This window comes from Ammospiza nelsoni, chromosome 16 (genome assembly GCF_027579445.1).
Source record: "Ammospiza nelsoni isolate bAmmNel1 chromosome 16, bAmmNel1.pri, whole genome shotgun sequence".
Taxonomy (NCBI): domain Eukaryota; kingdom Metazoa; phylum Chordata; class Aves; order Passeriformes; family Passerellidae; genus Ammospiza; species Ammospiza nelsoni.
Window position 1 is genome coordinate 3,411,743 of NC_080648.1, and position 26,114 is coordinate 3,437,856.

The window sequence follows — 26,114 nt, forward strand, 5'->3', positions numbered from 1 at the left end:
ATATGATTTGTTTGGTGAATGATGATACTGCCTTAAAGATCAGAATAAAAAGATCCTCAGTCTTGTTAGACAACAGGAGAATGCAGATCATAGCTTGAGAATGAACCACATACATAAGCTTATTAGAAAAGGCAGTAGCAAAGGTAAAACACACTAAAAACTAAGCAAGAAAACCTTGGCTTATTTTATTTCCATTCATTGCTTTTTCAGTAGCAGACATTGATTTCAAAGAGAATTTGCAAGAAGCTGAGCAAACCAATGAAAAATGCAAATTTCTATAAAGGCAGAACTGTCACACACTGTGGCCCAGGTCCCGTTCTCCCAAGTGCAATGAAGCCTCAGTTGGTGCAGACCCCAGCTAGTCAAAGGAAAGAGCGTTGAACTGTCCTGCAGAGAGAGTGCCAGCATTGTCTGGGGCCATGTCCTCGCTGCTGACAGGGACACCAGGGAAATCCTGTTCCTCACCGGGGCCCTGGCCCACGGCGCAGTGCTGTGGGGGCAGGCTGGGCAGGATGGGCTTGAGGAATCTGAACTCGCTGTTGCCCGAGCCCGTGGTGAGGCTGATCTCGTAGCAATAGGCGCGGGGCAGGGTCCCTGCAGCGGCTGCATCGGCCAGGCCGCTCTGCAAGGTGTCGGCAGCATAGAGCACAGGGCCAGCCTTCAGCTCCTTCCTCCTGCACACCTTGCGAGCCAGCAGCACTGCCGTGGAGATGAGGAAGAGGAGGGAGACAAAGACCAAGGCAATGATTAAATAGGTGGTCAGGGAGGCGGCGGCCTGATCCTCGCTGGCCGGGCTGCTGTGCGGCAGGCGCACGTCGGAGAAGTCCTTGAGCAGGAGAGCGCTGAGAGCTGCCGTGGCTGACAGCGGGGGCTTGCCGTTGTCTCTGACCAGCACCACCAGCTTCTGCTTGACGCTGTCTCTCTCTGTCACCGGCCTCCTGAGACGCACCTCGCCGCTTTGCAGGCCCACGGAAAACAGGCCTGGGTCGGTGGCCCTGAGCAGGTGGTAGGAGAGCCACGAGTTCTGTCCCGAGTCGGCATCGACGGCCACCACTTTGCTGATGAGGTAGCCCGCCTCAGCCGACACGGGCACCAGCTCACTGGAGGCCGGGCCGCTCTCCTGGGCCGGGTAGAGCACCAGCGGGGCGTTGTCGTTCTCGTCCAGCACCACCAGGCGCACGGTGACGTTGGCTCTCAGCGGAGGAGAGCCCGCGTCAGAGGCACTGACCGTCACCTCGGTCTGCCTCAAGCGCTCGTAGTCCAGGGGCCGCAGCACAAACACGTGTCCCTTCTCCGAGTTCACCGAGATGCAGGAGCACCAGGCCCGCTCTGGCCCTTGCTCTGCTGCCAGCGAATAGCTCACCTTGGCATTCAGCCCCACGTCAGCATCTGCAGCGCTCACGGCTCCCACAAACACCGTGGGCACGTTGTTCTCACGCACGTACATGGTGTAGGAGGTCTGGTTGAAGACGGGGGCATTGTCATTGACGTCGGAGATGTCCACGGTGAAGGTGTGCGTGCTGGTGAGAGGAGGCGAGCCCGCATCTGCTGCCGTCACACTGAGGATGTGCTGAGGCGTCTCCTCGCGGTCCAGCGCGCTCACTGTCACCAGCTCATAGTAATTCTTGTAGGCTGGCCGCAGGGAGAAGAAGAGCTGATCCTGCAGGGCACAGGAGATCTTCCCGTTGGCACCAGAATCCCGGTCCCTGACCGTAAACAGGGCAACCACCGTGCCGGGCACTGTGTTCTCGGGGAGGGGACTGCTGAAGGAACTGACCACTAGCTCTGGGGCATTGTCATTCACATCCACCACCTCCACCAACACCTTGCAGATTGCTGACAGCCCTCCTCCATCTGTGGCTCTCACAGTCAGCTCATGTATTTGTGCTGTCTCAAAGTCCAGTGGTTTTGTGAGTTTAATTTCCCCAGTTATTGGATCAATCACAAATGCAGAATCGCTCTGACCCACTACTTCACTGAGTTGATAGGAGATCCTGCATCGGGATCAGTTGCCCATACAGTCAGAATCACAGAGCCCTCTGGCATGTTCTCCAAAACCTTAGCAATGTACTCCTCCTGAGTGAATATGGGAGCATTGTCATTTGCATCTAGAATGATAACAGAGATCTCGATGCTTCCACTCCTGGGAGGAGAGCCCCCATCTACAGCCATAACACTGAAACCCATCTCTGCATGCTCCTCTCTGTCTAATGGTTTTTCCAAAACTAGTTCAAGAGACTTCTTGCCTTTAATGCTACTCCCATAGGAGACACTGAAGTACTCGTTCTTGGGAGACATATTGTACTCCTGGACTGTGTTGGTGCCAATATCGAGGTCCCGAGCCATCTCTAGTGGGAAACGTGAACCTGGCTCGCTCGTTTCAGGGATCCTAAAATTGACTCGATCTTCTCGAAAAACGGGTGAATGATCATTGATATCCTTCACAGTCACCTCGACCCGAAAGAACTGCAGGGGATTGGAGAGCAGCAGCTCGAAGGGGAGCATGCAGGTGTCGGACTGGGCGCACAGCTGCTCCCGGTCCAGCCTCCCCGCCACGACGAGGCGGCCGGAGGCGCGCTCCAAGCGAAAATGCTGGCGGCCGTCCTCCGAGACCAGGCGGGCGCGGCGAGCCGAGAGCTGCGCCGGCGTCAGCCCCGCGTCCTCGGCCAGCTCGCCCACCAGGGAGCCGCTTTCCGCCTCCTCGGCTACGGAGTAGCGGATGGGCTCGGCGCCAGCGAGCGGCAGCCCCAGCAAAGCACACACACAAAGCACTTGCCTTGCGAGCGCCATGGCGCGGCGCCGGCGCCGGCGGCCGCTGTCGGTGTCGGTGTTGCGGCGGGTGTCCCGGGCGGTTGCGGGCGGAGAGCGGCGAAGTGCGGGCCGGGCGCCTTCCCTCGCTGTCTCAGATTCCGGCCGGCGCTCTGTAACACAGCCGGGCTGTGCCGGCAGCGCGTGACACGGGGCAGCGCTCGCTGCCGCAGCCGCTGCCACCTCCGCCCGGCTGAGCTGGGCTGCTCTAAGCTGAACTGAGCTGAGCTGAGCTGGGCAGGGCTGGGCTGGTTCTGGTCTGAGCTCGCTCGGGCTGTGCCGCTCCGGGCCCGGCCGCCTCCGCTGCCGCAGCCGCTCGGCGCCGCCTTGGCCGAGGGCACCACCCAGCGGTGCGCGCTGGGACTGCAGCCGCCGCCGCCCGCAGCCCGCGCTGCCGCTCGGCCCGGCCCGCGATCCCGAAGGCAGCGAGACAGCCGGGGCCGGCAACGGAACGCGGCCTCAACCAGGGCAGCACAAAAACCAGGCTCAACCCAGAAGCACAGAGTCTCGTCTCTCAGCAGGAGAAATAGCACAGTGATAGGGGAGGATGACAGCACGGGTATGCCAATGAACAGTCTCGGCTGCGTCTCCATGCTCAGGAGCTCTACCCCCCCAACGTTGCTGCGTACAGGGTGACACAGTGAGAAGTTAAGTTGCTCATTTCCGAAAAGTCTTCAAAGGGCTTTACCAGAAATAACGTGTCTACAAATACTTCTTTCTCCATTGAAATAATCAGGGTGTTCTCTTTATTTTAGTATCACACATTTTTTCACTTTTCAATCATAATTATACCAATTCATAATATTAAACTGTATAATTTTAGCACATCACAGCGGGAGGGAGGCTTTCTGAGTATTTCATGCATCACAGTCATCCTTCCTACAACCAGTTATTTTAGATGGGGTGGCAGTCTTTCTCTAGATGAACGGGTCCCTACTTGCTCAGAAAATTTCAGAGGAGAAATGGCAAAAATGAGAATGCAAATGCTCTGATACAAACACAGATAATCATGTGTGGACAGCTTTTAATTTCCTTCAAGAAACCTTGGGATTCAGTAACACCAATCAAAAGACCAAGTGTAACCGCTTTTTTTAAAAGTTCTTGTTGACTCTACCTTCCAATAATTGCCTTTTAGTATTTGCAGAGTTTTCCTTCAATGCAGCCAAAGACAATGATGATGTTCCTACTGTTCTGTTCAGTTCTATAGTCTACTCTAACACTGTTGGTGCTGCTATATTTCCAAGGCAATCCTGAGGTGACAGAATACCCAAGCCCTTCTTGTAAGCCAAAGGAAGGTTTTGTTCTGCGTTTTGCTGCTCTAATCTGAGCTACATAAGGAAGATGAGACTGTTGCATGAAAATGGTTGAAATCACCTTGTTCCTTGCTGCCCTGGCACTGCCTGTGTTGCAATGGTAGGGTGATAACAACTGCCTTCACCAGGCAGTACTACTGAAGAATCTGCCAATATTCAGTGTCTAAATGAACAAGGAAGCTTGTCTTGTCAGTCGTAGTGAGAAAAAGTAAAGGAGAGATAGCCCACATCTCAAACAAAGACATTCATAATCCAGGGAAGAAAGAGGCTAGGACGCACACGACATTGTGACTCCGTACTAGCAATTTCCTTGCTTTCCTGGAGTACAAAAAACGTTTTTGCATTTCAGTGAGGGTAGGATTTGTTTGTCCCACAGTGACATTGTTCAAAGGTAAGAATAAAGAAGTCCTCTGACTTGTCAGAGAGCAAGAGAAAGATGAACACAGATGTGAGTGCAAGCCGCATACATGAAGCCTGTTAAAAATGGCAGTTAAAGAGCTGAAACAGATTACTAAAACAAGTGAGGGAACCTCTATGTCTTGTACTTGCATTGCTGTATTTGGAGTGGCGGATTGTGTTTATTCTAAAGAGAACTTTGAGAAAGTTAATTTAACCAACTGGAAATACAGATAAAACCTTGAGAAAAAATTGACATACATGGCAGCCTGGTGCGTCTCCTTCGAAGATCCATGAAGCTATAGTCTGTGTAGACCCCAGCTAGTTGAAGGAAAGAGCGTTAAACTGCCCTGCAGAGAGAGTGCCAGCATTGTCTGGGGCCATGTCCTCGCTGCTGACAGGGACACCGGGGAAATCCTGTTCCTCATCGGGGCCCTGGCCCACGGCGCAGTGCTGTGGGGGCAGGCTGGGCAGGATGGGCTTGAGGAATCTGAACTCGCTGTTGCCCGAGCCCGTGGTGAGGCTGATCTCGTAGCAATAGGCGCGGGGCAGGGTCCCTGCAGCGGCTGCATCGGCCAGGCCGCTCTGCAAGGTGTCGGCAGCATAGAGCACAGGGCCAGCCTTCAGCTCCTTCCTCCTGCACACCTTGCGAGCCAGCAGCACTGCCGTGGAGATGAGGAAGAGGAGGGAGACAAAGACCAAGGCAATGATTAAATAGGTGGTCAGGGAGGCGGCGGCCTGATCCTCGCTGGCCGGGCTGCTGTGCGGCAGGCGCACGTCGGAGAAGTCCTTGAGCAGGAGAGCGCTGAGAGCTGCCGTGGCTGACAGCGGGGGCTTGCCGTTGTCTCTGACAAGCACCACCAGCTTCTGCTTGACGCTGTCTCTCTCTGTCACCGGCCTCCTGAGACGCACCTCGCCGCTTTGCACGCCCACGGAAAACAGGCCTGGGTCGGTGGCCCTGAGCAGGTGGTAGGAGAGCCACGAGTTCTGTCCCGAGTCGGCATCGACGGCCACCACTTTGCTGATGAGGTAGCCCGCCTCAGCCGACACGGGCACCAGCTCACTGGAGGCCGGGCCGCTCTCCTGGGCCGGGTAGAGCACCAGCGGGGCGTTGTCGTTCTCGTCCAGCACCACCAGGCGCACGGTGACGTTGGCTCTCAGCGGAGGAGAGCCCGCGTCAGAGGCACTGACCGTCACCTCGGTCTGCCTCAAGCGCTCGTAGTCCAGGGGCCGCAGCACAAACACGTGTCCCTTCTCCGAGTTCACCGAGATGCAGGAGCACCAGGCCCGCTCTGGCCCTTGCTCTGCTGCCAGCGAATAGCTCACCTTGGCATTCAGCCCCACGTCAGCATCTGCAGCGCTCACAGCTCCCACAAACACCGTGGGCACGTTGTTCTCACGCACGTACATGGTGTAGGAGGTCTGGTTGAAGACGGGGGCATTGTCATTGACGTCGGAGATGTCCACGGTGAAGGTGTGCGTGCTGGTGAGAGGAGGCGAGCCCGCATCTGCTGCCGTCACACTGAGGATGTACTGAGGCGTCTCCTCGCGGTCCAGCGCGCTCACTGTCACCAGCTCATAGTAATTCTTGTAGGCTGGCCGCAGGGAGAAGAAGAGCTGATCCTGCAGGGCACAGGAGATCTTCCCGTTGGCACCAGAATCCCGGTCCCTGACCGTAAACAGGGCAACCACCGTGCCGGGCACTGTGTTCTCGGGGAGGGGACTGCTGAAGGAACTGACCACCAGCTCTGGGGCATTGTCATTCACATCCACCACCTCCACCAACACCTTGCAGATTGCTGACAGCCCTCCTCCATCTGTGGCTCTCACAGTCAGCTCATGCATTTGTGCTTCCTCAAAATCCAAAGGTTTTGTGAGTTTAATTTCACCGGTTATGGGATCAATCACAAATGCAGAATCACTCTGTCCCACTGCCTGGCTGAGATGATAGGAGATGTCCCCATTAACTCCTGCATCTGGGTCAGTGGCCAGCACAGTCAGAACCACAGAGCCTTTTGGAATGTTCTCCAAAACCTTCCCAATATAAGGCTCTTGTATGAATTTGGGAGCATTGTCATTTACATCTAGAATGACAATAGAGATCTCTATGCTGCCACTCCTTGGAGGAGAGCCCCCATCTACAGCAATAACATGAAAACTAATCTCTGTCTGCTCCTCTCTGTCTAGTGCCTTTTCCAAAACAAGTTCAACATATTTTTCAATACTACTCCGACTTCCATAGGAGACAGTAAAATACTCGTTCTCGGCAGTAATGATGTACTCCTGGACTGCATTGCGGCCAATATCGAGGTCCTCAGCCACCTCCAATGGGAAACGTGAACCTGGCTCGCTCGTTTCCAGGATTGTAAATCTAACTCGATCTTCTCGGAAAACTGGTGAATGGTCATTTATGTCCTCCAGATCTACCTCGACCCGAAAGAACTGTAGGGGGTCGGAGAGCAGCAGTTCGAAGGGGAGCATGCAGGTGTCGGACTGGGCGCACAGCTGCTCCCGGTCCAGCCTCCCCGCCACGACGAGGCGGCCGGAGGCGCGCTCCAAGCGAAAATGCTGGCGGCCGTCCTCCGAGACCAGGCGGGCGCGGCGAGCCGAGAGCTGCGCCGGCGTCAGCCCCGCGTCCTCGGCCAGCTCGCCCACCAGGGAGCCGCTTTCCGCCTCCTCGGCTACGGAGTAGCGGATGGGCTCGGCGCCAGCGAGCGGCAGCCCCAGCAAAGCACACACACAAAGCACTTGCCTTGCGAGCGCCATGGCGCGGCGCCGGCGCCGGCGGCCGCTGTCGGTGTCGGTGTTGCGGCGGGTGTCCCGGGCGATTGCGGGCGGAGAGCGGCGAAGTGCGGGCCGGGCGCCTTCCCTCGCTGTCTCAGATTCCGGCCGGCGCTCTGTAACACAGCCGGGCTGTGCCGGCAGCGCGTGACACGGGGCAGCGCTCGCTGCCGCAGCCGTTGCCAAATCCGCCCGGCTGAGCTGGGCTGCTCTAAGCTGAACTGAGCTGATCTGGGCAGTGCTGGGCTGGTTCTGGTCTGAGCTCGCTCGGGCTGTGCCGCTCCGGGCCCGGCCGCCTCCGCTGCCGCAGCCGCTCGGCGCCGCCTTGGCCGAGGGCACCACCCAGCGGTGCGCGCTGGGACTGCAGCCGCCGCCGCCCGCAGCCCGCGCTGCCGCTCGGCCCGGCCCGCGATCCCGAAGGCAGCGAGACAGCCGGGGCCGGCAACGGAACGCGGCCTCAACCAGGGCAGCACAAAAACCAGGCTCAGCCCTGAAGGGCAGAGCCTCATCTCTCAGCAGGAGAAACAGCACAGTAAGAAGCCGATGGTGACAGCACCGACATTAAAATCAGCACTCTCATCTCCTTCTCCCCACTCAGGATCTGTACCCACCCCACACTGCTTCAGACTGGGAGACTGTGAGAATGTAACTGGCAGAGTTTTGAAAAGCCTTGAAGCATCTTTTCAGGAAAAAACATCTCTACAAAGACTTCTGTCTCTAGAAAAGGATTCAGGGTGCTCTCTTTATTTCAGTCTCGCATTTGTTTTCAGTTTTAATCCCACCGTTATAACTATTTACAAAGTTAAACTGTCTAAGTACAAAACATCACAGCGTGACGGAGGTGTTCAGAGTATTTCATGCATAGCAGACATCATTCAAACAACCAGTTGTTCATGATGGGGTGGCAGTCCCTCTCTAGAGAAATAGTCCCATACAAAGCTCTTTTACATTTCAGAGGAGACAGGACAAACATGGCAATGCAGATGCTCTGAGACAAACACAGAAAATCATGCGGGGACAGCTTTTCAGTCCCATCAAGAAGTCTTGGGATTCAGGAACAGCAGTGAAAAGACCAATCTCTACGTCTAGTTTTAAGTTCTTCTTTTCATTCCAATAATTGTCCTTTAGCGTATGTGGAGTTTTCTTTTAATGCATTCAATGACCATGAAGACGTTTCTTCACCTCTGTTCAGGTATAGTCTGCTCTGACAATGTTTGTGCTCCTGTATTTCCAAGGCTATCCTGCGGTGACAGAACACCCAAGAACTTCTGGTAAGTCCAGGGGAGATTTTGTTGAGCATTTTGCAGCTCTTCTCTGAGCTAGATAAGGAAGATGAGACTCCTGTTGTTAAAGGGTCCAAATCACCTTGTACCTTGCTCAGCTGGGATTGCTGTGTTGCAGTGGCTGGCTGGGAGCAACTCCCTGCTTCACCCGGCAACACTACTGAAGCATTTGCTGGTACTCAGTGTCAGCATGGACAAATATAGGGACAAGAGAGCAAAGCACACAGAGCTCACAACTCAGAGAGAGAGAGATCCAGAATCCAGGGAAGAAAGGGCATAGTGCTCATGTGACATAATGATTCAGTAGTCATGAATTCTTGCTTTCCAGAAGCACAAAAAGTCCTTTTTGCATTTCGGTGATCATGTTCTTGGTACGGCACCCAGTGACATTTTTTAAAACTCAGAATAAAAAGTCACTCTGTTTTGTCAGGCAGGAACACAAAAAAGAGCATAGCTGTAAGTGCTAACTACACATTCAAAGCTTGTAAGAAATGGCAACTAAATAGCTGAAACACATTACCTACTAAGCAAGACAACCCTAGATTTTAAGCCTTCTTTCTTTGCTTCTTGGAATGCCAGGTATTTATTTGTAATAGAATTTGTAGGAAATTCGTCACACCAATTACAAATACAGATATACTCAGGAGGAAACACTGCAACATGCAGCAGCCTGGATCCCATCCTCGTAAGGTGCATGAAGCCTCTGTCTGTGCAGACCCCAGCTAGTCAAAGGAAAGAGCGTTGAACTGTCCTGCAGAGAGAGTGCCAGCATTGTCTGGGGCCATGTCCTCGCTGCTGACAGGGACACCGGGGAAATCCTGTTCCTCATCGGGGCCCTGGCCCACGGCGCAGTGCTGTGGGGGCAGGCTGGGCAGGATGGGCTTGAGGAATCTGAACTCGCTGTTGCCCGAGCCCGTGGTGAGGCTGATCTCGTAGCAATAGGCGCGGGGCAGGGTCCCTGCAGCGGCTGCATCGGCCAGGCCGCTCTGCAAGGTGTCGGCAGCATAGAGCACAGGGCCAGCCTTCAGCTCCTTCCTCCTGCACACCTTGCGAGCCAGCAGCACTGCCGTGGAGATGAGGAAGAGGAGGGAGACAAAGACCAAGGCAATGATTAAATAGGTGGTCAGGGAGGCGGCGGCCTGATCCTCGCTGGCCGGGCTGCTGTGCGGCAGGCGCACGTCGGAGAAGTCCTTGAGCAGGAGAGCGCTGAGAGCTGCCGTGGCTGACAGCGGGGGCTTGCCGTTGTCTCTGACCAGCACCACCAGCTTCTGCTTGACGCTGTCTCTCTCTGTCACCGGCCTCCTGAGACGCACCTTGCCGCTTTGCACGCCCACGGAAAACAGGCCTGGGTCGGTGGCCCTGAGCAGGTGGTAGGAGAGCCACGAGTTCTGTCCCGAGTCGGCATCGACGGCCACCACTTTGCTGATGAGGTAGCCCGCCTCAGCCGACACGGGCACCAGCTCACTGGAGGCCGGGCCGCTCTCCTGGGCCGGGTAGAGCACCAGCGGGGCGTTGTCGTTCTCGTCCAGCACCACCAGGCGCACGGTGACGTTGGCTCTCAGCGGAGGAGAGCCCGCGTCAGAGGCACTGACCGTCACCTCGGTCTGCCTCAAGCGCTCGTAGTCCAGGGGCCGCAGCACAAACACGTGTCCCTTCTCCGAGTTCACCGAGATGCAGGAGCACCAGGCCCGCTCTGGCCCTTGCTCTGCTGCCAGGGAATAGCTCACCTTGGCATTCAGCCCCACGTCAGCATCTGCAGCGCTCACGGCTCCCACAAACACCGTGGGCACATGGTTCTCACGCACGTACATGGTGTAGGAGGTCTGGTTGAAGACGGGGGCATTGTCATTGACGTCGGAGATGTCCACGGTGAAGGTGTGCGTGCTGGTGAGAGGAGGCGAGCCCGCATCTGCTGCCGTCACACTGAGGATGTACTGAGGCGTCTCCTCGCGGTCCAGCGCGCTCACTGTCACCAGCTCATAGTAATTCTTGTAGGCTGGCCGCAGGGAGAAGAAGAGCTGATCCTGCAGGGCACAGGAGATCTTCCCGTTGGCACCAGAATCCCGGTCCCTGACCGTAAACAGGGCAACCACCGTGCCGGGCACTGTGTTCTCGGGGAGGGGACTGCTGAAGGAACTGACCACTAGCTCTGGGGCATTGTCATTCACATCCACCACCTCCACCAACACCTTGCAGATTGCTGACAGGTCCCCTCCATCCGTAGCCCTCACAATCATATCATGCTTTTGTTTTGCCTCGAAGTCCAGTGGTTTTGTGAGTTTAATTTCACCAGTTATGAGGTCAATCAGAAATGCTGATTCAGTCTGTCCCACTGCTTCATTGAGTTGATAGGAAATGTCCCCATTTAGTCCTGCGTCTGGATCAGTTGCCAGCACAGTCAGCACCACAGAGCCTACTGGCATGTTTTCTAAAACCTTTCCAATATAACGATCTTGTGTGAATAAGGGAGCATTGTCATTTACATCCAGAACGATAATAGAGATCTCGATGATCCCACTTCTGGGAGGAGAACCCCCATCTATAGCAATAACACTGAAACCCATCTCTGCATGCTCCTCTCTGTCTAGTGACTTATCTAAAACAAGTTCCAGATATTTGTCATCCTCACTGCGACTTCCATAGGAGACAGTAAAATACTCATTCTTGGGAGAGATGATGTACTCCTGGACTGTGTTCCTGCCAATGTCTAGGTCCTGAGCCACCTCCAGCGGAAAACGAGAACCTGACTCGCTCGTTTCCAAGATTCCAAAACTGGCTCGATCTTCTCGAAAAACTGGTGAATGGTCATTGATATCTTTCACAGTCACCTCGATTCGAAAGAACTGCAGGGGGTCGGAGAGCAGCAGCTCGAAGGGGAGCATGCAGGTGTCGGACTGGGCGCACAGCTGCTCCCGGTCCAGCCTCCCCGCCACGACGAGGCGGCCGGAGGCGCGCTCCAAGCGAAAATGCTGGCGGCCGTCCTCCGAGACCAGGCGGGCGCGGCGAGCCGAGAGCTGCGCCGGCGTCAGCCCCGCGTCCTCGGCCAGCTCGCCCACCAGGGAGCCGCTTTCCGCCTCCTCGGCTACGGAGTAGCGGATGGGCTCGGCGCCAGCGAGCGGCAGCCCCAGCAAAGCACACACACAAAGCACTTGCCTTGCGAGCGCCATGGCGCGGCGCCGGCGCCGGCGGCCGCTGTCGGTGTCGGTGCCGGTGTCGGTGTCGCGGCGGGTGTCCCGGGCGATTGCGGGCGGAGAGCGGCGAAGTGCGGGCCGGGCGCCTTCCCTCGCTGTCTCAGATTCCGGCCGGCGCTCCGGAACGCAGCTGGGGTGTGCGGGTAGCGGGTGACACGGGGCAGCGCTCGCTGCCGCAGCCGTTGCCACCTCCGCCCGGCTGAGCTGGGCTGCTCTAAGCTGAACTGAGCTGAGCTGAGCTGGGCAGGGCTGGGCTGGTTCTGGTCTGAGCTCGCTCGGGCTGTGCCGCTCCGGGCCCGGCCGCCTCCGCTGCCGCAGCCGCTCGGCGCCGCCTTGGCCGAGGGCACCACCCAGCGGTGCGCGCTGGGACTGCAGCCGCCGCCGCCCGCAGCCCGCGCTGCCGCTCGGCCCGGCCCGCGATCCCGAAGGCAGCGAGACAGCCGGGGCCGGCAACGGAACGCGGCCTCAACCAGGGCAGCACAAAGACGAGGCACAACCCAGGAAGACAAAGCCTCGTCCCTCAGCAGGCGAATTCGCACAGTGACAGAGCCATAGTGACAGCATCGGCCTGCTAATGAGCACTTCAGTGGCTGCATCTTCACACTCAGGCGCTGAACCTACCCCTCACTGCATCAGACAGAGGACACAGTGAAACAGTCGCATAATATTGAAAAGTCTTGTCAGGGCTTTCCCGGAAGGAACATATCTACAAAAATTCTGTCTCCCCAAAGTAGTGATGTTGTTCACTTATTTCAGTCTAATTCTATTTTTCAGTTTCTAACCCCAGAGTTATATCAATTTACAACACTTGAACTGTATCACTTCAGCACATAAAATCCTGAGGGAGGCTTTCTGAGAATTTCATGCATCATAGACATCAATCAAACAACAGTTAGTCTACATAGCGTGGTAGTCATTCTCTAGAGGAACAGGCTCAGTACAGTGCTCAGCACATTTCAGAGGAGAAAGTGCAAACGTGGGAATGCAAATGCTCTGATACAAACACAGAAAATCGTATGGGGAGAGCTTTCTAGTGCCATCAAGAAGCCTTGGGATTCAGGAACAACAATGAAAAGACTAAACTCAATATCTTTTCTTTTGAAGCTCTTCTTCACTCTGTCTTACATAAATTGTGATTTAGTATATGTGAATTTTTTCTTCAATGCAGCAGATGACTATGAATATGTTCCTACAATTCTGTTCAATTACAGTCTACTCTAACACTGTCTGTGCTCCTGTAATTCCAAGGCAATTCTGAAGTGACAGAACATCCTGGCCCTTCTTGTATGCCAAAGGAAACTTTTTGTGCATTTTGCTGCTCTGCTCTAAACTAGATAAGGAAGATGAGACTGCTGTTGTCAAAGGGTCCAAATCAACTCCTTCCCTACTGAGCTGGCATTGCCTGTGTTGCAGTGGCTGGGTGGGAGCAACTCCCTGGTTCACCAGACAGCACTACTGAAGCATCTGTAGATATTCAGTGTCTGCATGGACAAACACAGTGTCAAGAAAGCAAAGCACACAGAGCTCCCATCTCAGACAGAGACATCCAGAATCCAGGGAAGAAAGGGCCTAGTGCTCATTTGACATTGTGATTCACAACTCAAATCTTCCTGGTTTTCCAGACATGGGAAATTCTTTTTGGATATCAGTGAGGATATGATTTGTTTGGTGAATGATGATACTGCCTTAAAGATCAGAATAAAAAGATCCTCAGTCTTGTTAGACAGCAGGAGAATGCAGATCATAGATTGAGAATGAACCACATACATAAGCCTATTAGAAAAGGCAGTAGCAAAGGTGAAACACACTAAAAACTAAGCAAGAAAACCTTGGCTTATTTTATTTCCATTCATTGCTTTTTCAGTAGCAGACATTGATTTCAAAGAGAATTTGCAAGAAGCTGAGCAAACCAATGAAAAATGCAAATTTCTATAAAGGCAGCACTGTCACACACTGTGGCCCAGGTCCCGTTCTCCCAAGTGCAATGAAGCCTCAGTGTGCGCAGACCCCAGCTAGTCAAAGGAAAGAGCGTTGAACTGTCCTGCAGAGAGAGTGCCAGCATTGTCTGGGGCCATGTCCTCGCTGCTGACAGGGACACCGGGGAAATCCTGTTCCTCACCGGGGCCCTGGCCCACGGCGCAGTGCTGTGGGGGCAGGCTGGGCAGGATGGGCTTGAGGAATCTGAACTCGCTGTTGCCCGAGCCCGTGGTGAGGCTGATCTCGTAGCAATAGGCGCGGGGCAGGGTCCCTGCAGCGGCTGCATCGGCCAGGCCGCTCTGCAAGGTGTTGGCAGCATAGAGCACAGGGCCAGCCTTCAGCTCCTTCCTCCTGCACACCTTGCGAGCCAGCAGCACTGCCGTGGAGATGAGGAAGAGGAGGGAGACAAAGACCAAGGCAATGATTAAATAGGTGGTCAGGGAGGCGGCGGCCTGATCCTCGCTGGCCGGGCTGCTGTGCGGCAGGCGCACGTCGGAGAAGTCCTTGAGCAGGAGAGCGCTGAGAGCTGCCGTGGCTGACAGCGGGGGCTTGCCGTTGTCTCTGACAAGCACCACCAGCTTCTGCTTGACGCTGTCTCTCTCTGTCACCGGCCTCCTGAGACGCACCTCGCCGCTTTGCACGCCCACGGAAAACAGGCCTGGGTCGGTGGCCCTGAGCAGGTGGTAGGAGAGCCACGAGTTCTGTCCCGAGTCGGCATCGACGGCCACCACTTTGCTGATGAGGTAGCCCGCCTCAGCCGACACGGGCACCAGCTCACTGGAGGCCGGGCCGCTCTCCTGGGCCGGGTAGAGCACCAGCGGGGCGTTGTCGTTCTCGTCCAGCACCACCAGGCGCACGGTGACGTTGGCTCTCAGCGGAGGAGAGCCCGCGTCAGAGGCACTGACCGTCACCTCGGTCTGCCTCAAGCGCTCGTAGTCCAGGGGCCGCAGCACAAACACGTGTCCCTTCTCCGAGTTCACCGAGATGCAGGAGCACCAGGCCCGCTCTGGCCCTTGCTCTGCTGCCAGGGAATAGCTCACCTTGGCATTCAGCCCCACGTCAGCATCTGCAGCGCTCACGGCTCCCACAAACACCGTGGGCACGTTGTTCTCACGCACGTACATGGTGTAGGAGGTCTGGTTGAAGACGGGGGCATTGTCATTGACGTCGGAGATGTCCACGGTGAAGGTGTGCGTGCTGGTGAGAGGAGGCGAGCCCGCATCTGCTGCCGTCACACTGAGGATGTACTGAGGCGTCTCCTCGCGGTCCAGCGCGCTCACTGTCACCAGCTCATAGTAATTCTTGTAGGCTGGCCGCAGGGAGAAGAAGAGCTGATCCTGCAGGGCACAGGAGATCTTCCCGTTGGCACCAGAATCCCGGTCCCTGACCGTAAACAGGGCAACCACCGTGCCGGGCACTGTGTTCTCGGGGAGGGGACTGCTGAAGGAACTGACCACCAGCTCTGGGGCATTGTCATTCACATCCACCACCTCCACCAACACCTTGCAGATTGCTGACAGCCCTCCACCATCTGCGGCCATCACACTGAGCTCATGCATTTGTGCTGCCTCGAAGTCCAGTGGTTTTGTGAGTTTAATTTCACCGGTTATTGGATCAATCACAAATGCAGAATCACTCTGTCCCACTGCCTGGCTGAGTTGATAGGAAATGTCCCCATTAACTCCTGCATCCGGATCAGTTGCCAGCACAGTCAGAACCACAGACCCTTCTGGAATGTTTTCTAAAATTTTCACAATGTACACCTCTTGTGTGAATATGGGCGCATTGTCATTTACATCTAGAATGACAATTTTCACTTCAGTGGTGCCACTTCTGGATGGAAAGCCCCCATCCTCGGCAATAACACTGAAACTCATCTCTGCCTGCTCCTCTCTGTCTAGTGGCTTTTCCAAGACCAATTCAAGATACTTCTGGCCTGAAATTCCAGTCCCAGAGGACACAGTAAAGTACTCGTTCTCAGGAGAAATGCTGTACTTCTGGACTGTGTTGCTGGCTATATCGAGGTCCTGAGCAACCTGCAGTGGGAAACGAGACCCAGGGTCGCTTTTCTCTGGGATTTTAAAAGTCACTCTATCATTAGGAAATACGGGAGAATGGTCATTGATATCCTCCAGATCTACCTCGACCCGAAAGAACTGCAGAGGGTCGGAGAGCAGCAGCTCGAAGGGGAGCATGCAGGTGTCGGACTGGGCGCACAGCTGCTCCCGGTCCAGCCTCCCCGCCACGACGAGGCGGCCGGAGGCGCGCTCCAAGCGAAAGTGCTGGCGGCCGTCCTCCGAGACCAGGCGGGCGCGGCGAGCCGAGAGCTGCGCCGGCGTCAGCCCCGCGTCCTCGGCCAGCTCGCCCACCAGGGAGCCGCCTTCCGCCTCCTCGGCTACGGAGTAGCGGATGGGCTCGGCGCCAGCGAGCGGCAGCCCCAGCAAAGCACACACACAAAGCACTTGCCTTGCGAGCGCCACGGCGCGGCGGCGGCGCCGGCGGCCGGTGCCGGTGTCGGTGTCTGTGTCGCGGCGGGTGTCCCGGGCGATTGCGGGCGGAGAGCGGCGAAGTGCGGGCCGGGCACCTTCCCTCGCTGTCTCAGATTCCGGCCGGCGCTCCGTAACGCAGCCGGGGTGTGCCGGCAACGCGTGACACGGGGCAGCGCTCGCTGCCGCAGCCGCTGCCACCTCCGCCCGGCTGAGCTGGGCTGCTCTAAGCTGAACTGAGCTGATCTGGGCAGTGCTGGGCTGGTTCTGGTCTGAGCTCGCTCGGGCTGTGCCGCTCCGGGCCCGGCCGCCTCCGCTGCCGCAGCCGCTCGGCGCCGCCTTGGCCGAGGGCACCACCCAGCGGTGCGCGCTGGGACTGCAGCCGCCGCCGCCCGCAGCCCGCGCTGCCGCTCGGCCCGGCCCGCGATCCCGAACCCGCGGCGGGTGCTCCTGCGGCAGGATGCCCTCACATTCTCCGGGGAGAGAGGTTCTAGGGAGTGTGGGGTGTATCCCTGCTAGAGTTTCTGCGCTGGAGCATCCACGGCAGCTCCTCCACTTCCAATCTCCTCCCCCCGCTGGCCCGATTTCGCGGGCTGGTGCGCTCTTGTTGAGCGATTGGCACGTCCGCGACTTTCGAGAAAAGCGGAGGGAAGAGAGGTACTACGATTTTCCATGGCGGTGTGAGACAGAGGCTGAACTCGGAGGGACAGAGCCCCCTTCTGCGGCAGGGGAAACGGGCCAGGAGCCTAAGCGTGGAGATTACACCTATAACAGCAGAGAACGGCCCTACTGCTACTGGGGAATCTCACCTGTGGACGGGGAGGGAGGCGCGTCTCAGCACGGCTCAGGCATGAACACGCACGCCTACTGGTCAATCTTTCGGCTAAAAGGGAGGAGTGACTGTGCTCCCCGCCTGGGCTTCCCGGTCGCAGGCCGGCTGCGAGTGGCGTAGCGGCTCCTGGTCTTTGTCCAGTCCCGCCTCAGCATTGCTATGAAGGCTGGGCAGGATGGGCCTCAGGAACTGGAATTCGCTCCTCCCCGAGCCGCTGGTCAGACACATTTCGTAGCGGTAAGCCGGCGACAGAGTTCCCGTGCTGCCCACGCCCACGCTGGCGCCGTGTCCGTCCGCGTAGCAGCTGGGAGAGGGAGGAGGAAGTTCTGCCCGGACGCGCGCTCTGCAGAGCGTGTTCGCTGTTAACACGAGGATGGACAAGAGGAAAAGGGACGAGACGCAGCACAGGGAGGCGATGAGGTAAGTGGTGAGCATTTCCTCCTCGGCCCCCTGCGGCTGCTGTCCGCCTGCGGGATCGTGGCCAAGCTGGTGGAAAGCATCGGAGAAATCGTCCAGCAGTGCCACGGCCAGGGTAGCGGTGACAGAGCGCGGCGGCCGCCCGCGGTCCCGCACCAGCACGATGAGCCTCTGCCGGGCCGCGTCCCGCTCGGTCACGGCCCGCGCCGTGCGCACCTCGCCGCTGTGCAGCCCCACGCGGAACAGCCCCGGCTCCGTGGCCTTGGCCAGCTCGTAGGACAGCCACGCGTTCTGCCCCGTGTCCGCGTCCACCGCCACCACCTTGGCCACCAGGTAGCCGGACGGTGCCCAGCGCGGCACCAGCTCTCCGGCCGCGCTGCTCTCGGGGCCCGGGTGCAGCAGCACGGGCGCGTTGTCGTTCTCATCCCGCACAAGGATGCGCAGCACGGCCTGGGCGCTGAGCGGCGGGGAGCCGCCGTCGGCTGCGGTCACTGTCACCTCGAAGGCAGGAACCTTCTCGTAGTCCAGTGGGCGCAAAGTCCGGACGGTTCCACTCTCCGCATCCACTGACACGAATGAGGCGGCGGCGAGGGTGCCCGTCGGTGGCGGCACTAGCGAGTATCTCACGCGGGCGTTCTCTCCCGCGTCAGGGTCCGTGGCACTGAGGCGGCCCAGGCTCCTACCCGCGGGCTCGTTTTCGCTCATCACCATGGTGTAAATGGCCTGGGTGAAGGTGGGTGCATTGTCGTTCACATCCAAGAGCCTCACGAGCAGCATTTTGGATGTCGAGAGGGCGGGCGAGCCCTCGTCTCGAGCTCGCACCGTCACGTTGTATTCCTCCACCTGCTCCCGGTCCAGCGTCTCTGATGTCACCAGCGCGTACGCGTCGGCTGCCAGCACCGTGATCCTGAAGGATTGCTCTCCTGTCAGCTCGCAGGTTGTCCTGCCATTGTCCCCCGAGTCCCGGTCCCGCACGTTGAAGAGGGCCACCACGGTGTCCGGCGGGGCGGCTTCGGAGAGGGTGCTGGTGAGCGAGGTGATGATCACCTCGGGGGCATTATCGTTCACGTCCTTCACCTGCACCTCCACATTGCTATGCGTGGACAGGCCCCCTCCATCTGTGGCTTGGACGTCTATTTCATAGGTCTTTTTTTCTTCATAATCCAAAGGCTTTTTGAGTCGAATCTGGCCTGTCTCTGGGTTTATTTTAAACGTTTGGAGATTTTCTTCTGAATTTTGAAATATAGAATACACTATTTCCCCATTCGTTCCTTCATCTAAATCGCTAGCAGACACTACCACCACTATGGTGTCCTCTGAGCTATTTTCCGTTACAGAGACTTTATACAGAGTCTGGGTAAATACTGGGCTGTTGTCGTTTATATCCAGGACTACCACGCGGATTGAAGCTGTGCCAGACCGTGGTGGATTCCCACCATCCACAGCCGTGATGCTGAAAGCAACTTCTGCCTGCTGCTCTCGGTCCAGGGCTCGGTCCAGCACCAGCTCGGCGTACCTCCCGCCGTCATTTCGCCGCTGGGTGTACACATGGAAATACTCGTTCGAGCTGATACTATAATGCTGAAGGCTGTTGTTCCCCACGTCTGGATCGTGAGCGCTTTCCAACAAAAACCGAGTCCCCGGCATTGCAGATTCCGGCATCTTTAAAATTATCTCTTTATTTAGGAACACTGGAGCATGATCATTTATGTCGATGAGTCTTACCTCAGCTCGGAAGGACTGCAGTGGGCTCTCCAGCAGCACCTCAAAACGCACCAAGCAGGGCTCGCTCTGTCCACACAGCTCTTCCCGGTCCATTTGCTCTCTCACCACCAAATCCCCGGTGTGCTGGTTCAGCTGTAAATACTGCTTTTCTCCTTCAGGAACGACTCGAGCCCGACGAGCCAATAATTCCTCACCGGTTAGTCCCAAATGCTTAGCGATATTCGCCACAAAAGAGCCTCTCTCCGCTTCTTCGGGCACAGAGTACCGAGTGGTTTCTGCTCTCATCCCCGAGACGCAGAGGACAAGCAGCAGAGCCACCGCTCGCCCCGGGAGCTGTTCCTCGCTCTTCCTCGGCTTCATTCCCTCTCAGAGACCCGGTCTCTCCTCCTGTAAGCTGGATGGAGCTGCCGATGCAGCCTGCCGCCCCCCGAGCGGAGCAGCCCGAGATGGTGCAGTCCCGCCCGCCCGAATCGCGGGGCCGGCGGAACTCGGAGCTGCGCGGAGCTTCCGCGGTCAGCAGCGGCACCAGGCGGCCGAGCTGGGGAAGGATTCCAAGTATTCCCAGCCCAAAGCCTGGAAAGCAGAGATTAACGGCTCGTTTTCTCCCTTCCTAGGTCAAAGCATAGAGATTGAAATGTCCCTGTAACTGTATTCAAAGTATGGCCACTGGCTCAACGAGCAATGCCTCTTTTTACCTTCTGCTTCAAAATGGAGTTTATTTAAAGCTGGGTCGTTCCTTTTGTTTTGGTTCCCCCTCACTTTCCCCAGTATGAACGCTTTGAATAAATGACTTTACGGCCGTTCAGCTAGAACAGCTGTGTATTGTTACAGAGGTCCAGCAACCAGGTAAGATGGTCTTTTGACCACAGCAGCAATCGCCATGGTCGTTCTCGGAATGGACAGAGATTGTTCCCGCAGTTCATGACCTCTCCTGCTGGGAGCCTTTGGGAATGGGCTGGAGGCAGCATCTCAGACCTCAGCTCCACTCAGAAAAAAAAACCTCGTCCACCTTGCTCCGACTTCTGAGACCGCCCTATTTCCCAGGTCGTTCTGATTTCCCCGGCATTAATTCCATTCCAGACGCAGGGATTTATTCCCGAAATCCTGCTCTTGAGTTGGCTTTTTCCTCGGCCATAACTGTGGCAAGTGGTCTCGAGACAGCATACTCACCCGAGGGAGTTCCAAGCAGATTTTATTGTTTTCTGTCATTACTCATTTGACTCTTTAAAATGGCTCAACAACAGGAATTATCACATAACTTTATAATTCAATACCGACTGACGAAAGAAAACCAGAAAGCTTCTTTACACCCTATATTCTACAGTGTCCTAAGCTAATTGGAAATGGTTTTGTCTATTTTACTGAAAAACCACAAATAATACTTTTAATCATCTTGGTTTTTAAAAACGTGAAATAGTGTTTTCAACTTTATGAAAAAAAAAGAAGAAAGGAAGAAAGAACACACTATTCAAAGCCCCCTCTTTATAATTAGGAGAGCCTGTAAATTCCTTGTCATATATGCCAAGTGTGCCAATGCCAGCAGTTCAAAATGTAAACAGCTTCTGCCTATTTTGTAAGAAATTCCTTTGCAAGCACCACTTAATTTTACATATTATCTGTTTCACCTGGTGTTGAATACATGGCAGAAAATTAAGATATTATTACAAAGCTCTCTCCATAAAAAGAAAGAAACAAAGCACAAAAGGAAATCCCCCAGAGAAGGCGGTGTAAAAAGAAGTTGAAAATCTGTTGCCAGTTTTCAGTATTTCTCGAAGGATGTAGAAGCTGTAGCACTCTCACAATCATACATTATTATGTATGATGATTACTGATTACTATGATAATAATTGATTATTATGTAATCAACATGTAGCACGGTTGTCCTCCATCGACAGCACAATTACAAAATAGCTACATTAATAAAGTACTGCACAAGGGGAAAGTACTCTCATTGAGAAGGTTTCATCTTCCTGGTACTTTTTAGGGAGGTGCTTGGTCTCTGTTTTCCCTTTTCCCTGTGAGGACAGACAAACTTGTCTTTCTCTTCACTTATTGATGGGCGAGCCAAGGGTTTTGCTCAGAATTGACCTTGGGCTCCAGCTCCCTGTTTGCAGGGCAAACTGCACCTGCAGCTCTGGGCCCCGTATCTTCAGAGAGGGGAGCACTGCCCTGCAAAGAACAGAGAGAGCAGTTGTCATTTGGAGTTGAAGGAAAGCAGGCGTCACCGAGAAGCTCAGAGGACGAGTCTTGCACCACGGCCCGTGTCACACCCCTCCTCTCTACCGGGAGGCAAAGGGAAAGCAAGACTTGGTGGATCTCTGACCTGAATGGAGAATACCTGAAGTCAGAAACCGTCCTCCAAAAGGGTACTATTGCAAAATCTTAATGAGTGTCTGTAAAAACCTTTATGAGTTTTGAGTAATGTGAAGTGGTGAGAGCCCCAAACAGAAACCACATTCTCACAAAACAAGAAATGTGGTTTAATGTTGATATATCAAGAAGGGTCCTTGTCTTCCCTGAGGCTACTGTGATTCTGACCCTCTGCAGTAAAGTGAGTCCAAGACATCGGTGGTTTTGAAATGTGAAAATATTAACTGACCCTGATGGTGTTTGTGTTTCTCCAACCTCATTATATGTTCATCATCCTGTCTACTGTGAAATGCTAGATGGATCCTTGGACACTCACCATAGAGTCCCCACAGAATCCCTTATTAAGAGGTGACTGATGACCACACTTTTCTAGTCAACGCTATCCATGCAAGTCACAAAACCATAAAGGAATTTAATGGCAGAGGCTCCTGCCTCCGTAGGCTCCAGCAGTTTGTAAGCTTGAGTTCAGCATTGCCACCACCCTGGTGAATGGCACAGGGCAGCACCAAGCACCAGCTCCCAACAGCAGTGCAGGGGACATAGTTGGTGACATCCTTTGCACAGCTGTCCCTGCAGTCCCATCTGAAGCTGGACAGGCCACTACATTCCTGTTACTGCCACCTCTGGGAGGATGTACCCCTAGGAATGGTGTCATTCCTGCTCCAGATCTCTACACAGTGCATGGGCAGGACCCACGTGTCTGTAGGCACAAAGTTTGTGGTAACTGGGATTAGGACTGCAGCCCAGCGTCATCCCCAATAGGTTACAGCTGTGCAGGAACAGGTGAACAGTACTGAAAGTAATGAGACCCGGAGTGCCCAGGTGCACTGACCAACCACAAAAAGGTAGAGAGGACCCACAGGTGCCATACATGAACATGAAGGGTATAAAACGTTGGGCTAAAGAACAAGAAGGGCACACTCTTGGAGTTTTCTGAAGTGGTATGGGGTTACTCTGTATGGGCTGATGCTTGAAGCCTTCTGACATTGTACGGTGATACTCTGTGTATTGTGGCCAGATCAGATGCGACACATCTCTACCTGTACTTTTCACCTTCTCACGGCCTAAATCTTCCCCTTTGAAGTGACACCAAAGACTTGATCTATCACGAATACTCAGTATAGATATGGACCCTGCTAACCAGAGAGGTGGTGTGTGCCCCACCCCTGGAAATATCCAAGGTGAGGTTGGATGGAGCTCTGAGCAACCCGGTCCAGTAAGGCATGCATGCTCATTGCATGAGGGTTTGGACTTAATGGATTTTAAATGTCCATTCCAACCCAAAATGTTCTATTCTTCTATGATGCGGAGAGGCGTGGTTAGTCAGCATTTGGGGAGCAGCTGAGCCCTGCTGGATCCTCCTGGGAGGCTTCTCCAGCAGTTCTGAGACCCCCTTCTATCATCTCCTCCCACCCCAGGGACTCCTCCACTAGCAGCTCTGCAGCTTCAATAGTCCTTGCTCCCAGGGCTTGTCACACCTCCCTCCCGCCTGCCCGACGGCCCTGTCAGTCCCTCACCTGAGCAGTCCAGTCTCCCTCGGCCCCGAGGTTGGCGGCATCCTGCGAGCACACCGAGCTCCGCTGCTCGCCGGGCCCGGGGGGCAGCCCGGCGGGGAAGCAGGGGAAGAGCGGCCTGAGGAAACGGAACTCGCTGTTGACGGTGCCGGCGGCGAAGCAGACGTCGTAGAGGTAGCTGCGGGGCAGGGAGCCCGCGCTGCTCTCCGTGGCAATCGTCGGGAACGTGGGCAAAGTCTCCGTCTCCCTCCGCCTGGCCCGCCGCACCTTCACCACCAGGGCGGCCACCGCGGTGGCGAGGAACAGCGCCGACACGCAGACCAGGGAGGCGATGAGGTAAAGAGTAAGCGGCCCGTCGGGCTCGGCGGCCGGAGCCTCCTCGCTCACCCGTAAATGGGCTTCGGAGAAGCCGTCCACCAGTGCCACGGCCAGGGTGGCGGTGGCAGAGCGCGGGGGCTGCCCGCGGTCCCGCACCAGCACGATGAGCCTCTGCCGGGCCGCGTCCCGCTCGGTCACGGCCCGCGCCGTGCGCACCTCGCCGCTGTGCAGCCCCACGCGGAACAGCCCCGGCTCCGTGGCCTTGGCCAGCTCGTAGGACAGCCACGCGTTCTGCCCCGCGTCCGCGTCCACCGCCACCACCTTGGCCACCAGGTAGCCGGACGGTGCCCAGCGCGGCACCAGCTCTCCGGCCGCGCTGCTCTCGGGGCCCGGGTGCAGCAGCACGGGCGCGTTGTCGTTCTCATCCCGCACAAGGATGCGCAGCACGGCCTGGGCGCTGAGTGGCGGGGAGCCGCCGTCGGCTGCGGTCACTGTCACCTCGAGGGAGCGCACCTTCTCATAGTCCAGCGGGCGGAGGATATAAACATCCCCGTTTTCAGCGCTGACTGACACTTGGGGCTGCTCTTTGCCCTCCTGCCGCACCAGTGCGTAGTTCACACGGGCATTTATTCCTGCGTCAGCGTCCGTGGCCTTCATGCTGCCGATGCGGAGCATGGGGCTGTTGTTCTCCGTGACAGACATGGTGTAAATCTCCTGGGTGAACTCTGGGGGGTTGTCGTTCACATCCGAGATCTGCACGAAGATGGTTTCCTGAGAGCTCAGCCGCTTCCTGCCCCAGTCTGTGGCTGCGATGGTGATGTTGTACTCTGCCATCCTCTCCCTGTCCAGAGCTGCGTTTGTTCTCAGTTCGTAGTAATTATCAAAAGTGGGGGTGAGGCTGAACGGCAAGTCCCCGTCGATGGAACACTCTGTCCTGCCGTTGTCCCCGGAGTCCCGGTCGCGCACACTGAACAGAGCCACCACGGTGCGTGGCGGGGCGTCCTCGGGAATGGAGGCGCTGAGGGAGGTGAGCGCTATCTCCGGGGCGTTGTCATTCACGTCCAGGACCTCCACCTGCACTTTGCAGTGCCCAGACAGCCCTCCGCCATCCGTGGCTTTCACCACCATAGTGTGGGATTTTGCTTCCTCAAAATCCAGTTTGCCTGCGACTCGGATTTCACCGGTGGTCGGGTTCAGCTGGAAGAGCTGCCGGGATCGCTCCGATGCCTGGACAAAGGCATAATTCACTTCCCCGTAGGACCCTTCATCGGGATCCGCGGCAGCGACTCTGACCACCAGCTGCTCCAGGGGGCTGTTCTCAGCCAGGCGCACCTCGTAGGTCTCTCTTTCGAAGACAGGAACGTTGTCGTTGGCATCCACAACCACGATCCGGACCTGAGCCGTGCCCGACCTGGTTGGTGATCCTCCGTCGGTGGCGGTCAGAAGTAAACTCAGTTCTGCCTGCTCTTCACGGTCGAGCTGACGTTGTAGGACGAGCTCCACGTATTTTACGCCATTTTTTCCTGTTCCCAGAGCGAGGGAGAAATGAGGATTGGGCCCGAGGCTGTAGTTCTGCAAACCGTTAATGCCCACGTCCTTGTCCTGGGCACTTTCCAGGGGGAAACGGGAGCCAGGAGATGCTGTTTCTAGAATTTTTAAAACCATCTCCTTCTCCGGGAACACGGGCGAGTTGTCATTTACGTCACGAATTTCCACCTCCCCTCGGATAAGCTGCAACGGATTTTCAAAGAATATCTTAAAGACGAGCGTGCAGGTATCGCTCTGAGGACAGATCTCCTCTCGGTCCAGCGATTCCTTTGCCGTCAGGACTCCGGTGTTTTGATTGAGTCGGAAAAGCTGCTCGTTCCCCTCGGACACAACGCGGGCTTTGCGAGCCGCCAGCTGGCTCAGAGGAACCCCCAGGTCCTTGGCGATATTGGCGACAAAGGAGTCCCTCTCCATTTCCTCCGGCAGGGAGTAGCGGAGGGTTTCAGCCCCGCTCTGACACACGCAAACACACAGAATAAACAAGATCACTTGCCTCTTTCTGTCTCCGCTCCGTCTCCCACAGGCCATCACTCTCCAAAAAAGCCATCCGCAGTCCTCGGCGGCTCCCGGCATCTTTTAGTAGCGAAAAAGAGCGATGTGGGCCAGCAATCCTGGGGTGAAGGAATCTGGAAGCCCCCGAGTGCTCCGACTCCTTTGCGAGCAGCTCAGCTCTCACGGCTTTTTGTCTCCCTGTGTCTGCAAAGCCGGGGCGGACCGAGGAACGCTCCGGTCCGCGGCCAACATCCCCACCCAGCGTCGGAAGGGGGAATATTTCCTCTCCATCGGGGCAGCGCTGCTGGCTCGGGGTTTGCTGATTGAACGCGCACTCTTTGTGCCAAAGAGGAGAAAAAAGGTGCGGCGTAAAACTGTCCTCTCTCATAAGTGGGATCCCTACCCATACACAGAGCGCTGCTCCGGGTATCACATCCCAACTCGCAACCACAAACCCTTCATACACAGCTTTTGGTTTGCCTTGTGTAGACACGGCAAGTTCCACTGTCGCAGAAGAGATTTTCCTTCTGTTCTCCACTTGTTAATCAGCACAGGGCGATTAGTAGGTGTGGCGAGTCAGAGAAGCTATTGAAAGCGAGAGCTGGTGCCAGGGAGCTGGCAAGGAATTGTCCTTAAGTAAAAGTTTCATTATCACCACAGCTC

General features: G+C 56.0%; 5 protein-coding genes and 1 pseudogene across 5 annotated transcripts; all 6 read right to left on the bottom strand.

The window, feature by feature from the left end:
• Positions 1 to 161: 161 nt before the first annotated feature.
• On the bottom strand, positions 162 to 2,796 carry LOC132080457 (protocadherin beta-15-like; annotated as a pseudogene).
• Positions 2,797 to 4,838: 2,042 nt separating this feature from the next.
• LOC132080325 (protocadherin beta-4-like) lies at positions 4,839 to 7,283 on the bottom strand. The gene has a single exon (XM_059483426.1). The coding sequence runs from the start codon at positions 7,281 to 7,283 to the stop codon at positions 4,839 to 4,841; it is 2,445 nt and encodes an 814-aa protein (XP_059339409.1).
• Positions 7,284 to 9,303: 2,020 nt separating this feature from the next.
• Positions 9,304 to 11,767, bottom strand: LOC132080326 (protocadherin beta-15-like). The gene has a single exon (XM_059483427.1). It carries the CDS (start codon positions 11,746 to 11,748, stop codon positions 9,304 to 9,306), a length of 2,445 nt encoding a protein of 814 aa, XP_059339410.1. The 5' UTR covers positions 11,749 to 11,767.
• A 2,017-nt stretch (positions 11,768 to 13,784) lies between these two features.
• On the bottom strand, positions 13,785 to 16,909 carry LOC132080641 (protocadherin beta-15-like). The gene is made up of 2 exons (XM_059483894.1): positions 16,792 to 16,909; positions 13,785 to 16,708 (listed from the first exon to the last, which is right to left on the bottom strand). The coding sequence occupies exons 1-2, from the start codon at positions 16,907 to 16,909 to the stop codon at positions 13,785 to 13,787; spliced, it is 3,042 nt and encodes a 1,013-aa protein (XP_059339877.1).
• Positions 16,910 to 17,118: 209 nt separating this feature from the next.
• LOC132080642 (protocadherin beta-16-like) lies at positions 17,119 to 19,569 on the bottom strand. The gene has a single exon (XM_059483895.1). The coding sequence runs from the start codon at positions 19,567 to 19,569 to the stop codon at positions 17,119 to 17,121; it is 2,451 nt and encodes an 816-aa protein (XP_059339878.1).
• A 1,689-nt stretch (positions 19,570 to 21,258) lies between these two features.
• On the bottom strand, positions 21,259 to 25,472 carry LOC132080643 (protocadherin beta-16-like). Its single transcript, XM_059483896.1, has 2 exons — positions 23,097 to 25,472; positions 21,259 to 21,378 (listed from the first exon to the last, which is right to left on the bottom strand). Exons 1-2 carry the CDS (start codon positions 25,371 to 25,373, stop codon positions 21,259 to 21,261), a joined length of 2,397 nt encoding a protein of 798 aa, XP_059339879.1. The 5' UTR covers positions 25,374 to 25,472.
• Between the last annotated feature and the right edge of the window lie 642 nt (positions 25,473 to 26,114).